Source organism: Papio anubis, chromosome 19 (genome assembly GCF_008728515.1).
Source record: "Papio anubis isolate 15944 chromosome 19, Panubis1.0, whole genome shotgun sequence".
NCBI classification, from domain to species: Eukaryota; Metazoa; Chordata; class Mammalia; order Primates; family Cercopithecidae; genus Papio; species Papio anubis.
Genome location: NC_044994.1, coordinates 71,176,402 through 71,192,602, shown reverse-complemented (window position 1 = coordinate 71,192,602; position 16,201 = coordinate 71,176,402). Strand labels below are relative to the sequence as shown.

The 16,201-nt window shown below is 41.2% G+C and overlaps 1 protein-coding gene across 15 annotated transcripts in view; it reads right to left on the bottom strand.

Moving 5' to 3' along the window:
* Positions 1 to 16,201, bottom strand: part of ATP9B (ATPase phospholipid transporting 9B (putative)) — a 287,191-nt gene that overhangs the window by 101,813 nt on the left and 169,177 nt on the right. For all 15 annotated transcript variants that reach the window (XR_002518773.2, XR_002518774.2, XM_009192938.3 and 12 more), the window contains one exon: positions 10,913 to 11,073. Coding sequence is in view for 13 of the 15 variants with exons in the window: in XM_009192938.3 (XP_009191202.2) it covers positions 10,913 to 11,073 (161 nt within the window). In the remaining 2 variants the exon portion in view is untranslated. The remainder of the gene's footprint in view (positions 1 to 10,912; positions 11,074 to 16,201) is intronic.

The window sequence follows — 16,201 nt, the reverse complement described above, 5'->3', positions numbered from 1 at the left end:
TGAGAAAGATATCAGCAAAACATAAGCCGAGAAAGCCTTGGCATCTAAAATAGATAACTGCAAGCTGCTCAGAACACCAGACAAAAGACTTAGAAAGTTCACAAAAGAGAAAATCTAAATAGCCTATATATATGGGCATAATTGTTTAGTCTCACTATCAAGCTGGGAAACGATCATTAAAACCGCAATGAGAAACCCACTTATACTAAGTGTTGCTGAAGATGTGAACTACTCTTGACATTGATGTTGGAATGGCAAACTGGTACAACCACTTTGAAGAACAGTTAAAACATTATCTGGTAAATTTGGCAAATGATGTAGCCAAGTAGTGCCGCTCCTAGATACCTTATACCAGGGTGCCAATGTGTGGAATACACATTCATGGAATGTTAATAGCAGCACTGCTGCCCACTGTAAAAAAACTGGAAGCAACCCAAACCGCGAAACAGCGGATATACTGGATACACTAGATACACTGGAATGTGCTCATGCAAGAGAATGACAAGCTGCAAGAAACGAGAAGAGGACAACACAACCTCCTGCACGCAGCCATGTTAAACAAAAGGAATAAGAGAAAAAGAAAACATCCAGTATGATTTCAATTATAGAAACTAACAAAACAGGAAAAACTAATTCACAACTGACTCTCAAACAACACAGGCTTGAACTGTGCAAGTCCACTCAGATACGGACTCTTTTTAGTAACTCACGTCAACCCTCCGTATCTGAGGGCTCTGCGTCTGCAACCAAACATGCATCAAAACACAGTATTCCTGGAAGGTGACCCCCGCAGATACAGACGGTCCACCTGTCCTATGGATAGGTTTTGCAGGGCTCACCGTGGGACTTGGGTATGCATGGGTTCTGGTATCCATGGAGGCTGCTGGAACCAATCCCCCATGGGTACCAAGAGATGACTGCATATATTTATATATGCAATTTTTAGGTGACAAACCTTTAGGAAAAGCAAGAAATTAACAATAAAAGCAGCATTCCATAATGTATACATACACCAAAACATTATATTGTATCTCATAAATAGATATAATTCTCTATTAAAAATGAAATGAAAACTTTAAAGCCCACACATTTCAAAACAAAACAATGCTCAAAGGCTGCTGAAGCAGCCCGTGCAACGAAAAGTAATAACTTTTTTGATAGATTAAAACAAATTTGTTAACTATAATTTTTTAAAGCCAAGACAGTGATTATTTCAAAAGAAATGAAATGAATTGTGCAAAAATGTATCTTCTAAGCCAATATAAAAACTGGCACATAATTCATGCTATAACTAATAAGAGATTTATACAGAAAAAGTATAAAAGGAAACATCTTAAACGTGTATGGCACCTTAACTCTGAAACTGCGTGAAGATAATGGTGCTAAGTGCTAGATGGTTTTTGCAGCCACGCTGGACACTCAGGGTTCATATATGGAACCCCCGGCATATGTGCCACGTAAAGGGGATGGACTGTGGTATTAGAAAAGCAGTATTAACCAGTTTTCCTGTCACAGCATCTCCACTGACCTTAAAATCTGGAAAACATGCTTCATTGTAGAAATTTTTCAAATTGTTTCCCCAAACAGTCTTAGAAACCTCTTCATTTTTCTGAATTTTCTGAGTTCAAATAAGCAAACCGGAAAAAGGGGCTCTTTAGCCAAAATTACTTCTAAACTATGCCCTTTTTCTATCAAATGACTTCTCTGTTCCCCAGCACTATTTCCACAATTAGAGGCAATAAGGTTTGTATATATAAAATAAAACTTTGTTTTATTTCAACTTTATATAAAACTAGTGATGAGAGTTCATGAGTTAGCCATGCTCAGTAACTAAAAACTTAACATAAAGATAAATTATAGAAAAATATTTTTTTCCTAAAGAAAAATATATTATTAAAAAAAAAAAACTCTAAACAACACGTTTAGGGACAGGTTTTTGGCTTTTGTTGAGGGCTAGGTTGTGGGGAGAGGAGGAGGAAGTAATTTAAAGTTTTAGATAATTTTTACTTCTATGGACAGAAAGAGCAGGGAAAGGAGAGGGAGGGAGGGGAACAGGGTGTCCAGATGAAGACGCTGAGGACTGCGCTGCAGGGCCCCGAGGGTGCGCGCCATTCATCCCTGCACGCTCACACACAGTGGCACGGGGCGTGTACTAAGCTGAATGGCCCATCGCAATACCTTCCCAAAAGCACATACTTGGATGTTGAGTAAATGAAGAACCATTACACATTCAACTAAGTGTTCAGCATGCAGAAGGCTGAGCTGCCTATTAAAAAGTGAGAGCTTAGCAGGACACTTAGCAGGACAAGAAGACATCCTCCCACAACACTCAAGGAACAACAGGCAGAAAGGAAACACTCCTGAATATCGGGAAACTGAACTGTTTCTTACAAGCCAAACAGTAGCCATGGGACACTGTAGCATCTCACCCTTCCTGACGCTACCTTGCCAAGAGCAGGGGATGAAGCATTTTGTAAAAAATGACTCTATGTGGTGTGCTGGTTTCTTAAAGATGCCATCACTAGATGACCTACAGCAACAGAATTCTATTTTCTCACCATTTGGAAGGTGTGGGCAGAGCTGTTTCCTCCGGGATACTGGTCGGGGGTGGGGCGGGGTGGGGAGGGTGGAGGTGGGCTGTTCTGCCTCTCTCCAGCTCTGGGTCTGTTCACAGTCCTTGGCATGCCCTGGCTTGTAGCGGAATCATTCCAGTTTCTGCCACTGTCTTCACCTCACCTTCTCCTTGGTATATTCCTACTCCTTTGATTACAAGGACATTCACTGCAATTAGGGCCTACTCTAATTCAGGATGGTCTCGTTTAGAGATCATTATCTTAATCATATCTGCAAAGACTCTTTTCTCAAGTAAGGTTCCATTCACAGATTTCATGTGGGCACATGCTTTGGGGGCCATCACTGCATGCACAGGAGTCCACCCTCTAGCATTCCCCAAATTTACATCAGTCCCAATACATTTACCCCATCCCAATATCCCAAATGTCTCAGCCTACTATAGCATCAACATTGTCCAAAATCTCATCCAAACCGCATCTGCTCAAATGTCCCAAATCTCATCATTTAAACCATCTAAATTAGGTATGTGTGAGACACTGGCCATGGTCCATCCTGGGACCTAAATTCCTCTCCACCTGTGGACCTGTGAAACTAGAAAACAAGCTATCTGCTCCCAAAATACAGTGGTGGCACAAGGATAGATAGATATTTCCATTCCAAATGGGAGAAACTGGAAGGAACGTAAGATCACTGATCCCAAGCAAGTCTGAAATTCAGCAAGGCAAACTCTGTCAGGTTTCAAGAGCTGAGAATAACAGAATAACTGCGTCTCAGTGCCCCTTAGGCCGACAGCTCCGTGACCTCTGCACTGCCCATGTCAATTCTGACCCTGGGGTCATTCTTCCTCTTTCTGAAAGGGAGCACGTGCTGGCAGCCAGTAGCTCTATCAAGCTGTTTCCTGCCTATAAGATTTTGGGAGTCCAACAGACTTCTCTCATCTCACCCTGTCTCTGTTCCTTTAGGTCAAGCTGGTAGTTTCTGCTGATAAAACATGATGGGTCTCCTGTATATACCCTGAGAGTCCACACTATTAGAAAACAGACTCCAACACAGATCCTTCTTGGATAGCCCCTCTCTATTCCTGGTTTCTGCAGAGTACATCCTTTAGTCAGCTCCTGAGAGGGTCTGGCTCTGTGTCCCCACCCAAATCTCATCTTGAATTGTAATCCCCATGTGTAGAGGGAGACAGGTGATTGGATCATGGGGGTGGTTTCCTCTATGCTGTTCTCGTGATAATGAATGAGTTCTCGTGAGGTCTGATGGTTTGATGAGCATGTGACAGTTCCTCTGATGGTTTGGTGAGTGTATGATGGTTCCTCCTTCACATGCTCACACTTTCTCCTGCTGCCTTGCGAAGGTGCCTACTTCCCCTTCCACCATGATTCCAAGTTTCCTGAGGCCTCCCCAGCCATGCAGAACTGTGAGTCAATTCAATCTCCTTTGTTTATCAATTACCCAGTCTAGTGTAGTATCTTCACAGCAGCGTGAGAACGGACTAATACCTGCCTCTAATCTATCTCTTCAAAGAGCAAACCGCCACCTGGACACACCCTTGGTGAATGCTTTCCAAACAATGAATCTCCCAATATTAGCATTTTATGCAATCTGGATAGGCTCCAAATTTTCCAAATCATCAATACCTGAATATCACATTAGGTCAAAAGAAGTTGAAAACACTCTTTTCACCAAGCATTCAACCTGGAAAATGAGGTCTGACTAAAGCTGTTTGGTAAATTAGCAAAAACCCGTAAAATGTCACAGAAAGGGCACCTAACTGAAAAGCAACCTGATAAAGCTCCTAAAAGTTTTCCTTCAGGAAAGTTCTTTCCCAAATCCAGGAGCAATGACTGCTGTGCCTGTGCTGCCTGACACTTTTGGTCTTCCGGGGGTGTGCCGACTGCACAGAGCTCTGGGGGTCCCCAGTACATCCGCTCTGGAAGCTCACGGGCAAGCATCCCCACGCTCACTGGGTCGGATGCCAGACCCCTGGTAAATGAGAAGAAACTGTGTCTCCCAAGCCACACACACCCTGCACCTTCAGTGCTTTCAACAAAGTCGCTGTATTGACAAGAGGTTCCTCGGTGTTCTCGGAAGGACAAAGCCGCTGTATTGACAAGAGGTTCCTCGGTGTTCGCAGAAGGAACACCTTTATCACTTTGTCAAACAACATTCTGCCTGTAACACCCACATATGCCTCATGTGGGAGTAAAAACACTGACCCACACTGGTAGACACTTTCTGCATTATCAACTACACTGGTATATAACATTTCAAAGCATATGGACGAAAGAGGTAATAATTAAAGAGGGAAGTAACTGCAAGTCCCTGACCTCAGAGAACTTTAAATGAATACAGAATTTTGATAATCAATTTTCCTTTTCTTATGAGAGATGCACAGGATTTAGGGAACATGTACGAATTTTAGAATTACAAAAGTAAAAGTTAAATACTATAATATTTTCCTTTGAAATTTACAATGTAAATTATATCAAGTAACTCAAAATATTTTACTTCATACAAGAGGAATTTTTATAAAACAGCTTAACTCTCTTAAATTTGAAAAGCCCTTTAAGAGTGTTAGGACAACAGAGAAAAAAGCACTTTACTTGGGAAGCCGAGGTGGGCAGATCACAAGGTCAGGAGATAAAGACAATCCTGGCTAATATGGTGAAACCCCATCTCTACTAAAAATACAAAAAATTAGCCGGGCATGGTGGCGGGCGCCTGTAGTCCCAGCTACTTGGGAGGCTGAGGCAGGAGAATGGCGTGAACCCAGGAGGCGGAGCTTGCAGTGAGCCGAGATGGCGCCACCGCACTCCAGCCTGGGCAACAGAGCGAGACTCGATCTCAAAAAGAAAAAAAAGAAAAAAGCACTTTACTTTTCAGATTTGCATACCGTGCAAAACCAAAACATATTTTAGAAGTCTTACCTTTTATTCAATTCAAAAGCATATTTAGCAAATACTAGAACATGTCATTATTCATATTTTACGTCAACTTTGCAAAAGGAAAACAAACTTGGCTTTAATCAAATGTGAACTTTAACGCTCCGAATCAGTGTCCTGTGCTTTTGACATCAGCGGATCTCACCCCGCGTGCACCCTGTGTCACTGCATCCTGAGTGAGAGAAACACGGCAGAGCCTTGTGTTGAAGTGGTGTAAGATGTTCTGAAGCCAAACTGAGGGGAAGTGACAGTTCTGCCCCGAAAGCCTCTCCAAGCATGACCGAACATGCTAAACATCAAACTGTTGACTGAAAAACCAGAGCAAGAGAGACCTGCAGAAAGCCTGCTATCGTCCTCATTTTCTAAGCAGACACTAGAGAAGGATACACAGACTTAATCTGGGGTGTGGGTATTTTTTGTAGATATAAATATGCATAGTCGTATTTGTAAGTCTGTATAAATACACTGGAAATGTTTTGACAGAATTTGAGTAGAGACAGCAGGATTATAGATCATACTTATCATCTTCTCTTATTATTAGTTTTTTCTTTCTTTCGAGACAGGCTCTTGCTCTGCTGCCCAGGCTGGAGTACAGTGGCGTGATCTCAGCTCACTGCAGCCTCCACCTCTGGGGCTGACGCGATCCTCCTGCCTCAGCCTCCCAACTAGCTAGGACTACAGGCGCATGCCACCGTGCTTGGCTAATTTTTTGTTTGTTTGTTTGTTTGTTTTGGAGAGACCAGGTTTCACCATATTGCCCATGCTGGTCTCTAACTCCTGGACTCAAGCTATTCGCCTGCCCTATTTTCTATTTTGTTTTACTATAAATACATATAATTACGAAGGTATGAAAACAAAAATTAGTTTTAGTTAAAAAATGCTTATTACATAAACTAATTTTCATAACTATAATTAATTTTTCTTGCTAACCAGATACAGGAAAAAGGTCAAATCTTTCTATATTATTTTACTAAAGAAAGAAGTAACTGGAGATAGTCCATATAAATAAAATATTTCACTAAAACATAATAAAAGTCCCAATACTGTTCAATAGTTTCTGTCAGTTAAAGACAGAGGTACCCTGGAAACAAAAGGAAGCAAAGCTCTCATTAGGCCTTTTACGCAGTGAAAGAGAAGCAGTCTTGAAAGGAACATCATGTGACATTCTAGAACTGAAAGAAATCAACTGACGTTAAGAAAAATCAAATTAAAGAGAGCAAAAAACAAGGAATTCCTAGAAAAAGATGTGTTTGCTCGACAGACACGGGAGCAGGCGCCCTGTGCTGGAGGCTGCGGAGGCTGAGCTGGAGTGCACGTGTGCCAGCCACCGGCCGTCTCTGCTGTGCTGGGACGATGTGCTTTCTCTGCCAAGACATTTTCCCCAGGTCTTCCACGGCGGCCTCACCATGCGGGCCGCCGCTTAATGAGCACCCGGCCAGGGAAGGCCCACAATGCTCTGAAGGCCTGCAAGGTTCTCTCTGTTCCAGTGCCCGGTTTGACTTTACTACATAGTGTTTTACTACTATGTAACTGTTTCATTTATATGCTTTCACCTGTCCCCTCCGATTAAGAAGAGGCCAAGGGCACTGGATGGCCTGCCCATTTGTTCTGTGTCAGCAGGGGCCAGTGCATCAGCTTTGACTTTTTACTGACCACAACACTTACCTTGCTACCTTGTATTGTCTCTTTCTTTCTTAGAGACAGAGTTTTGCTCTTTTGCCTGCCCAGACTGGAGAGCAGTGGCGCAGTCTTGGCTCACTGCAACCTCCACTTTCTGGGTTCAAGCGATTCTCCTGCCTCAGCCTCTCAAGTAGGTGGGATTACAAGTATGTGCCACCACACCCCACTAATTTTTGTATTTTTAGTAGAGATGGGATTCCACCATGATGGCCAGGCTGGTCCCAAACTCCTGACCTCAGGTGATCCACCTGCTTTGGCCTCCCAAAGTGCTAGGGATTACAGGCGTGAGCCACCTCGCCTGGCCAAAATAAAAAGCGATGGGATTGAACGTGAATAATACGCACTGTATTTTCCAAGTCTTACTTCAGACATAATCATGAAGGTTATTCTTCTGTAAATGAAATTTACCCTGCTAAAAGCCTTATCCTCTTTGAGAAAAGGCTGATCAAGAATATGTAGGATGATTCGCTAGAAACACCCTTTACTACTGCAGTAATGCCAAGAAGGCTGCAGCCTGGAGGCCTAGTGCCAACACCGAGTATAAACCAAACAGGATGACAAGATGAAAGCAAATGTTGACTAGTAAAGCATGTAAGTGGATGGGAGAGGGGAGATAAGCTGACTTAAAATATTTTAGGGTCTTAGCATTGATTGAGAGGAGAGTAAAGATAAAGCTTAACTTTAAACTTTACTAAATATTACATATCAAATATGTAAAACTTCTAGGGAAAGCACAATAACAGAAATATAGGGTATCATTTCAAGTTAATAGAAAAAATGGAATTGAAAAAACTCCAAAGGTTGCAAGAAAGAAAAGAAAAATATAGAAGTAAAACAAACAGCAAAAATAAGGTGGCATAAATTAATGCAAATAAAGTGTTAATCACAGTAAGTGTAAAGACAGTAGCATGGGATTTAAGACAACATCACTACCACCTAGCTAATGCTGTTTATAAGAGATTTTTATTCACCAGAATAAGAGCTATTCTAAACCTGTAAGCAACTAATAACATAGCCTCACAATATACAAAGCTAGAATTCACAAAATGGCATGGGAAAATGAACAAGTTCATTATTATGGTGAGAGATTTGCACACTCTCAGTAACTAAAAAGGAGTTTTTTGTTTTTTTTTTTAAAAGTAAAGTGCATACATTAAAGAAGATCAATCTAATGGATATAGAATGATTCATGTAAAAATACACATATTTTTAAAGCATACATGGAATATTTATAAAATGACCACATACCAGTCCACAAAGCAAATGGTAATGAAAACAACATGCTATGAGGCTCTGGAAGCAACTTGCAGGGGAAGAATCCCAAACATGTTCTGTGTTATGAAGCTCTGATAAAAATGAACGCATAACCTAATACAACCCAAAAGGCAGATGCCGCAGAAGTGTCTATCAATGTATTTTGGGAGTTGGAATACATTTTCTCCATAGGAGAAAAATATGCCACCCTTGAGCCAGGTTCTCAAGCTGGCACAAACATGTACATGTGCCTCACTACGTGCCTTACGTGGAGCTCCTGAGAACCAGAGACTCGACTCCCATTAGTCAGAAGGTCTTCGAGTGACAAGGCCACAGTGTCAGGAGGTGTTCCCTGCAGCTCTAGGAGAAGCAGCTCCTCCATCTGGGCCAGTCACTGCAGCCTGCTTTGCCTGAGACAGGCATTCCAACTGGCAGAAACTAAGAAAAGCAGGAGAAATGTCTTATTTCCTCCTTCACTTGATGGCTAACCTATCTTCTCACGTGACAATACAAAAATGGATACCAGGGTTCATTCATGTGTCTGGAGACAAAGGAGACTCTTGGGGAGTGGGTGGCATCAAACGGAGGAAGCTGGTGGAGAGAAGATGCAATGTGTGAAGGGCCTGGGATCAAGGTGAGTATTTAGGCTGAACAACAAATGAGAACTACCTGAAGGACCATCACATCCGAATAAGTAAATTCTGGCATGACAGACAGATAAAAAAGGCAGGTTACTTTCTGGTTATACTTTGTTAATTGCCACTTAGCCAGTGGGGGGCTGGGTATTTTGAGGACAAAGACGAACAGAGTCCACTTGTGGCACTCAATACGTGCTGGCACAAGAACTGTGATGATCTGTGCTTGGGTCCTCTGAGCAGGACGGGGCCTTTGTAATGGGTCCATTCAACAAATACTTACGGAGGCCCTACCACATCCCAAGCGTGCTCCGTTTTAGGCCCTAACTAGGACACGACAACAAACGGGCCACACAAGGCCTCTATTCTCACAGGGCTTAGTGAGAAGAAAGAAACGGGCAACAAACAAGATGAATGTCATAGAGATCTACACAGAATTCAATAGGCTGCTGTGATAGCAAGTGGCTGGCTGTTTCTTGGTCTGTACTGAGCAGACAAAGGCAGCCTCTCTGAGGAAGAGTATTTAGGGTAAAAGCCAAGTGACAAGACAAGCCTAGCCACGGAATGATGAGGTAGAGGAGCACCGAAGCGGAGGACACAGCTAGGGTGGGAAGCAGCTGGCACATGGGGATAGCTGCAGTGTGGTGGGAGAGGAGAGTGGGGAAGCTGGGCCTTATTTGGTTCAATCCACAAGTCAGGTTGGAACAGCCATCTCTGCAGTCAGCTTTATGGAGTGCAGAAAGTCCATGTCAGCAGCAAGTCACACAGCTGCAACGAGAAGTTGCTGTTTGCTGCGTGCGCTCTGCACCGGCCTGGCCACCGTGAACCAGCAACACTGTGGAAGGGAGCGTCCACAGGAATCTGTGCTGTGACGGGCAGAAAGGAGGCTGATTTCCTACCTCTCGAACAGACTGGCTGAGAGCAGCTGGATTCATTCCCAGCGCTTGTCTGTGAGGGCAGTGCAGTGTGTACACCTCCCAAGAACAGATTATAGCTCTGACTTTAGGACGTAACTACATGGAAGTGACATCACCCTTCAGAGCAAATTTTGGAGAAAGCTGGGTTAGAAACAGAGATATCTGTCTCTTCAAAGTGGCTGCATCCTTGAGCCTCAGCATTCTAACTGGTTTAGTCCATTCTCTGTTACAAAAGGCAGATGTTCCAGACTCGTACTTTACCACCATTAGGTTTCAGTTGTTCATGCCTATGAAAACTTTAAATCATACATATTAAGAATATCTTTCTTAAAATATTTTTGAAAATACTTTAAAATGGATTTATGTTCATATGGGAAAATATTAGTCTTTACATTAAATAGGCATCTAATATTAACTACTTATATCCCAATCTGTAGTTACAACATAGGTTAACATTTTGAAATGAAAGTCCATATTAAAAACACAGCCTTAATATTTTATCTAACTTGACAGATATTAGATATATTAAATAGAACTTTAAAATGCCAATGATTCCACACAGATCAAAGGGCACTGGAAATTTAAAAGTCTATCAGCAAAAAACAAAACTAATTTTGTGCAATTCTGGTTTATGTTTCATCAGGAAATATCTTCTGATTGTTGAAGAGGATACCGTCAACACATTCACTATCAGGAAAGTATGACACCTCTAGATCATTCTACCGGCACTGACGACGTCTTCCCAACAACATTTCCACTGAAGAATTCCTCCAGATTCCTCAGAACTCCTGGCTCTTACTTCTCTAGCTTTGTTTGGATAATTTCTTTCACACTGAGAAAGATAAATTTCAATAAAATCATACTCAATGAAACCAGACATTTGTTTTATTTTCGTTTTTAAACCTACCTTATGGGAATGATGTAAGAAAAGAGGAGAAGGAACCGAAAAAGATTGCGGTACCATGGACCCACAAATCCTTGTAAGGTTACCATGACAACAGAAAGAGCAACTAAAGCCAAAAATAGTGCTTTCGTCAGCCGATTGAGTTCAAGGTCCAACAAACCAACCTGAAAGAAAAACACATAATACATGAACAAGCTAACCACAATGTCCCTAATATTATAAATCAGAATGCATGGTAATGATGACAAAAAAAACTTTAAGATTTTTTGGTATTAGCCTTTATTATAATGAAATATGAAAATGTTACTAACTTTTCTCCTGAAAAACCTTTAACAGATTCAGGCAGAATTTCTAGAAATGAGTCATGATTCCCAGAGCATTTCCAGAAAGGGTCTACTGACAAAACACGAGGCCAGAGCACACAGCCGCAGTGAACTCAGACATGGCCTCTGGACGGGTGGCGCATTGGTCACCGGCTCAGGCAAAGCGAAACGCAAGCCTAGAGAAGGGCACTGGAAGCTTGCTCAGGGCGCGGCCCGGGAACAGAGAGTTCTGAGGGCGTGGGCGTGTCTTCCTTGCACGTGCCACGCCATGGCCATGCCTCTGTTATCCATGTGGGCGCCTCTGCACATCCCCCATGAGGATTCTACTCTAGAGGGAGAGTTCCCAAGAACAGGACCATATGTATGTCTTTCCGATCTACCAACAGTCTCTTTGAAAGAACTTGTCTTACAGCAAAAAAAAAAAAAAAAAGCAATAGATAGTTAGCTTAAAATAAAACCCTTTTAATTTGCACAAATCATACATTGTATGTTCTCCCAGTCAGGTACACTACACACAAGTCCATTCTATGGATCGTTTACCAGCTGAGCAAAATGTGAGGGAAAATTATGTCAATAAAAATCAGTTCATTTTTTTGGCTGCATTCTGTATAGGATCTTGGAAACAGTGAGAACTAGCAACCCAAAAAGCTCTCACTGCACAAGTTAAGAGAATACAGCTCTTTTGAAGCATGTAGCTTCAATTTCGAGCTCTAGCAATCGCTGTGAACTGTTTCTCTTTGCTTGCTTTCAGTCCTGAAAGACCACAAGGCAGTCCAGTGAGTGGGGTTGGGGGATGAGAGGGAACTCGGTGCTGCAGGAAGGGAGGGAGAAGTGACACAGCACAGTAACTAGGATTCCTCGGGACTCTGGATTTAGGCTAATTTAGATGCTGACTCTGCCACTTAGCGGCATAACCTTGGGCAAGCTGGGCTTTGGTTTTCTTATCTGTAAAATAGGGAATGTGGGATGTTTTCCTTACAGCCCCCAGGGGATGCAAAGAGGGAGCTCAAGGCACAGTGGCCACAGTTCCTGCTGGGCAGTATGCTCCCCAGGTGTGCTGCTACTGCTCTTATTACACACTTGGATTGGAATCCACTTTCTCTGCTTACTAAATGTGTGACTTGAGGAACAACCTTAAATTCTTTGTTAAACCTCGTTTTCTTCATCTGTAAGTGGTGGTACCCCCAGGGCAGAGGTGCCAGGGTGAGAGGCCACTGCCTTCAGCACCATTAGGTTGGGGAACAGCATGTACTTAACTTACCTACTTATTTCTGATCTATGTGACATTAACAGAAGACTAAATCCTATCAGGTTGGTTATCTATCTGCCACCTCAATTTCTCCTGAATCTGGAACAACTTTTGAAAAGGAGTACATGAAGAAAACATGATTGCAAAAAACCTGATTAAAAAAATAAAAAGTTTGAGAATTACAGAGCTAATAAATAACTTGGTTTATTCTGTAGAGCCTTTTGAAAAATCTGTAACTTTGCCCAGTAGAAAGCTAGCCTTTTCCCACAACTCATATATCTAGTTTATATCTGGTTTTGATTAATACTTTCCACAAACTCTCATGAGATCTTTAGAACCTGCAATTATCAAGTAAAAATAAAACTTTGTCAGAAAGTCCATTAAGTGCTGCTGCGAAGAAAACTCAACTAATTAAACAAATAAATTTAAATGTCTACTACATTTTGTGCTAAACTCTAAGGTTATGAAAACGAGCTAAGTATAAGATTTTACCTGCAAGAAACAGCTAATCTAGTAGGAGAAATAAGATGAACACCAGTGATCTATGTTATAAAACAGAATCATAAAATAGTAAGTTTTCTTTTCTAACCAGGCTTGTTTTAAATCACCTCCTGTGACCGACAGTCAGCACCACCACCGGTTAATAAACACTTCACGGCCTTTCACAACAGTGTAGGCACCGCAGGAGCAACGACAAGGACTCCAATGCCATGGGACTGGCAGTGCCCAGAGTGCGGGGTCCATGACCAACACAGACAGGGTGCTGCACTTGGCAGAGTGGGGCGGCCCCTCCTGCACTCTGTCCTGTGCACACTGCCACAGGGCTCACTTGGCCACTTCACTGTGTAAGACTCCTAACTGAGGACACTTTAAACACAAAGTGTCAGTTTTATATGAAATAGCAACTGGATTCTAATGTAACAATTAATGAGACACTTGGCCTGCCACAAAAACTCTTCTTCGTGTTGCAATACAGCAACACAGACAGCAGCTCATTTTCAACAGAAACTCTTCAAAGACTGCACATTCCCAGCTCTGTATTCTCCAAAAAAGCACACTGCTCTCTAATTCACAACAGCAGATCCCCTTCTAGCCAAGTAAAATGTCCACAGCAACATCTCGGAGCTCCAGCACGAGGCTTTTTCATCTCTGGGTCAGCCACGAGACCAGTAACAGCGCCGCTCCCCCAGATCACAAACAGTCTGAAAGGGAGCAATACTCAACCCGTTCTGAAGTTCCCAACGCTGCTGCGGGGATGGGCTGTGCCTTCCCTTGAGAACGGGGCAGCTGAAGACCACGGCGGCTGATTTATCAGCTCTATTTAAAAAGCAGCACAACCAGGACAAATATCATGCAATTTCCGCTACTTCAACTACTACTTAGTTTATGCTTGAATTATTGAGAAAAATAGGTTTTTGGATTAAAATGAAGAAAAATTAAGCCAGGGAAGTAGAGCATGTTTCAAAGCCCAGATCTTTTTGCTGTGACAAAGGCGGTCTAAGTTTCAGGCCTCACTGAGGATCAGATGAAGTCATTATTCATTCAGTCAGGGAAAAAAGACTCAATTACCTCAACCTAAAGATGCTATCAATGAATGCAAAGTGCATATTTTACTCTATTCATCCAAATCCCATTAAAAAGTGAAAGGAATGATTTAATCTGGCCTTCCAGAGTTGGTCTTTTTTTGTAATAAAATAAAGAATCACTGTCTTGCAAAATGCATAACCACCACCTCACACTTTCCCCTGCAACATAGCAGTGAGGAACTGTAAAAGCCAGGACAAAAACACTCAGAAATGAATACAAAGTTTCCTTTCAAAAAATGCCACGTATTGGGTGGAAACATTCAAAGCAGCCACTGCACACCGATATGCAGATCACTCAAAGCATTAGTACCTTTCTCATTGATGAAGACAGATGTGGTCAGATGCTTGACTAGTGAATGTAACCATTCTGAAGCCAAGTACATGTTGTCTTCTCCCAACCCCTTTTAACTTAAAGGAGAGCAATAAAACATTTAGTGGAATAAAATACAACTTTTCAAAAATGGGCTGTGCCTTGCAGGTGGCCTTTTCTGAACTGTGATTCTTGTTCCTGGAATATAACTTGTAACCAAACTACAGTACATAGTGTAAATCTTGTAGGTTGCTTTTATTTTATTTTAATTTTTTCAATTCTAACAAAACAAAAGAAAAGACACATTTCAACACTTGGGTTTTTTTAAAATCCACTTCAATTAATAATTTTTAATATTCAATTTCTCTGAAATATGCTTTTCTTCAACTCATTTAAAATACAATCTGAACTGTTATAAGCTATTTAAAATAAAAACCAGTTAACTTATAAAGTTACAGATTCTATAAAGTAGGTGGCAACTTTAGTTTTGAGGTGGATCTCTTCCTTCTTTAAAAAAACATCTTAAATACCTGGACAGACCAGATATCTTTTGCCATGACTGTAAATTTTTCACTCATAAAATATATTAATCACTTGGAAGTAATTATGATTGTTTAAGAAAAGGTAATGTAAATACACTCAGAAGTTATTTTCAACATTCATTGTCATCTCCTATATTAGGAGATGAAGCAAATTTTCTTCTACTTGTCATAATATTTGTTTTATCTGAAACAACTGTGATAACAAAATAAAATACATTACTGGAAATTTTAACCTCCAAGGGAAAATTTGTGCATAATGTCTAAGACAACCACAATGATTCTACAAAGGGGCTGTTCTAGGATAATGAACACAATAATTGCCTGTATAATCTAAAATGCTACTAATGGCAACGATCACAAATCCATTTAGCTCCTCTTTAATTTATGTACCAAGTTTAAAATAGCTAATGGTTCTCAGTAAAATAATGGTTTATACCAACAATAAAGGGTAAATACGGTATTCTCCAGCTTAATCAAGAAAAGATCAGCCTTTTTTTTTTTTTTTTTTTTTTTTTTAACGAATGCTCGGACGAGTGAGAATCGGACCTTATCTCCATGACACAGCAACACTTCAATCCACCTCAAAGTTAAAACTCACATCACACTACTAGTTCCTAATCAATCAGTATACACGGCAAATTGGAGCAGGCGTCGAATGCTGTAAAATCTCAGGCCCTATCCATGATTCAACATAGTGCCTGCGCAACACTTACTGCTGATGACGTCACCCCGTGTAAACAGGATGTTGGCATCCGAACACTCTTACTCATCTTTTAAAACTCGCGCAGACTTACTCCTTTCACAGAAGTAGTTTACAATAGTAAAATGCAAAACTTCAGAGCGCCAGTTTAAACTCTGGTAGAGCACTAGATTATTTTAGCTTGTCCTGTAGTTTCCCTGTGAATACAGGACAATCTGAAAAGCTCCGATTCTGACACCTAATTCATTCATGACTACTCTGCACAGGCAGAGAAGGACAGTTTTGTACACGGCTGACTATGTACGGAAAAACACAACTGTTAACGTTGCTTGTCTTTCATCAGCTGAACTATCTGTGGATCAGTTCTTCATTTAGAATTTGGACCCTGACTACAAAATTGATATAGGGCTATGCTTTAACCTAACTGAAATTCCTATAAAAAGCATATTCTTTTAAGTATCTTTGAAGTAAATAAGCCCTATATTTTCCACTGCTAGTAGAATCTTAAGAGACAAGAAAAATATAAGTAATTTTCAGATCTTCATTTGTGTTTCCACATTTCAAATAAATGAAACTCATGCA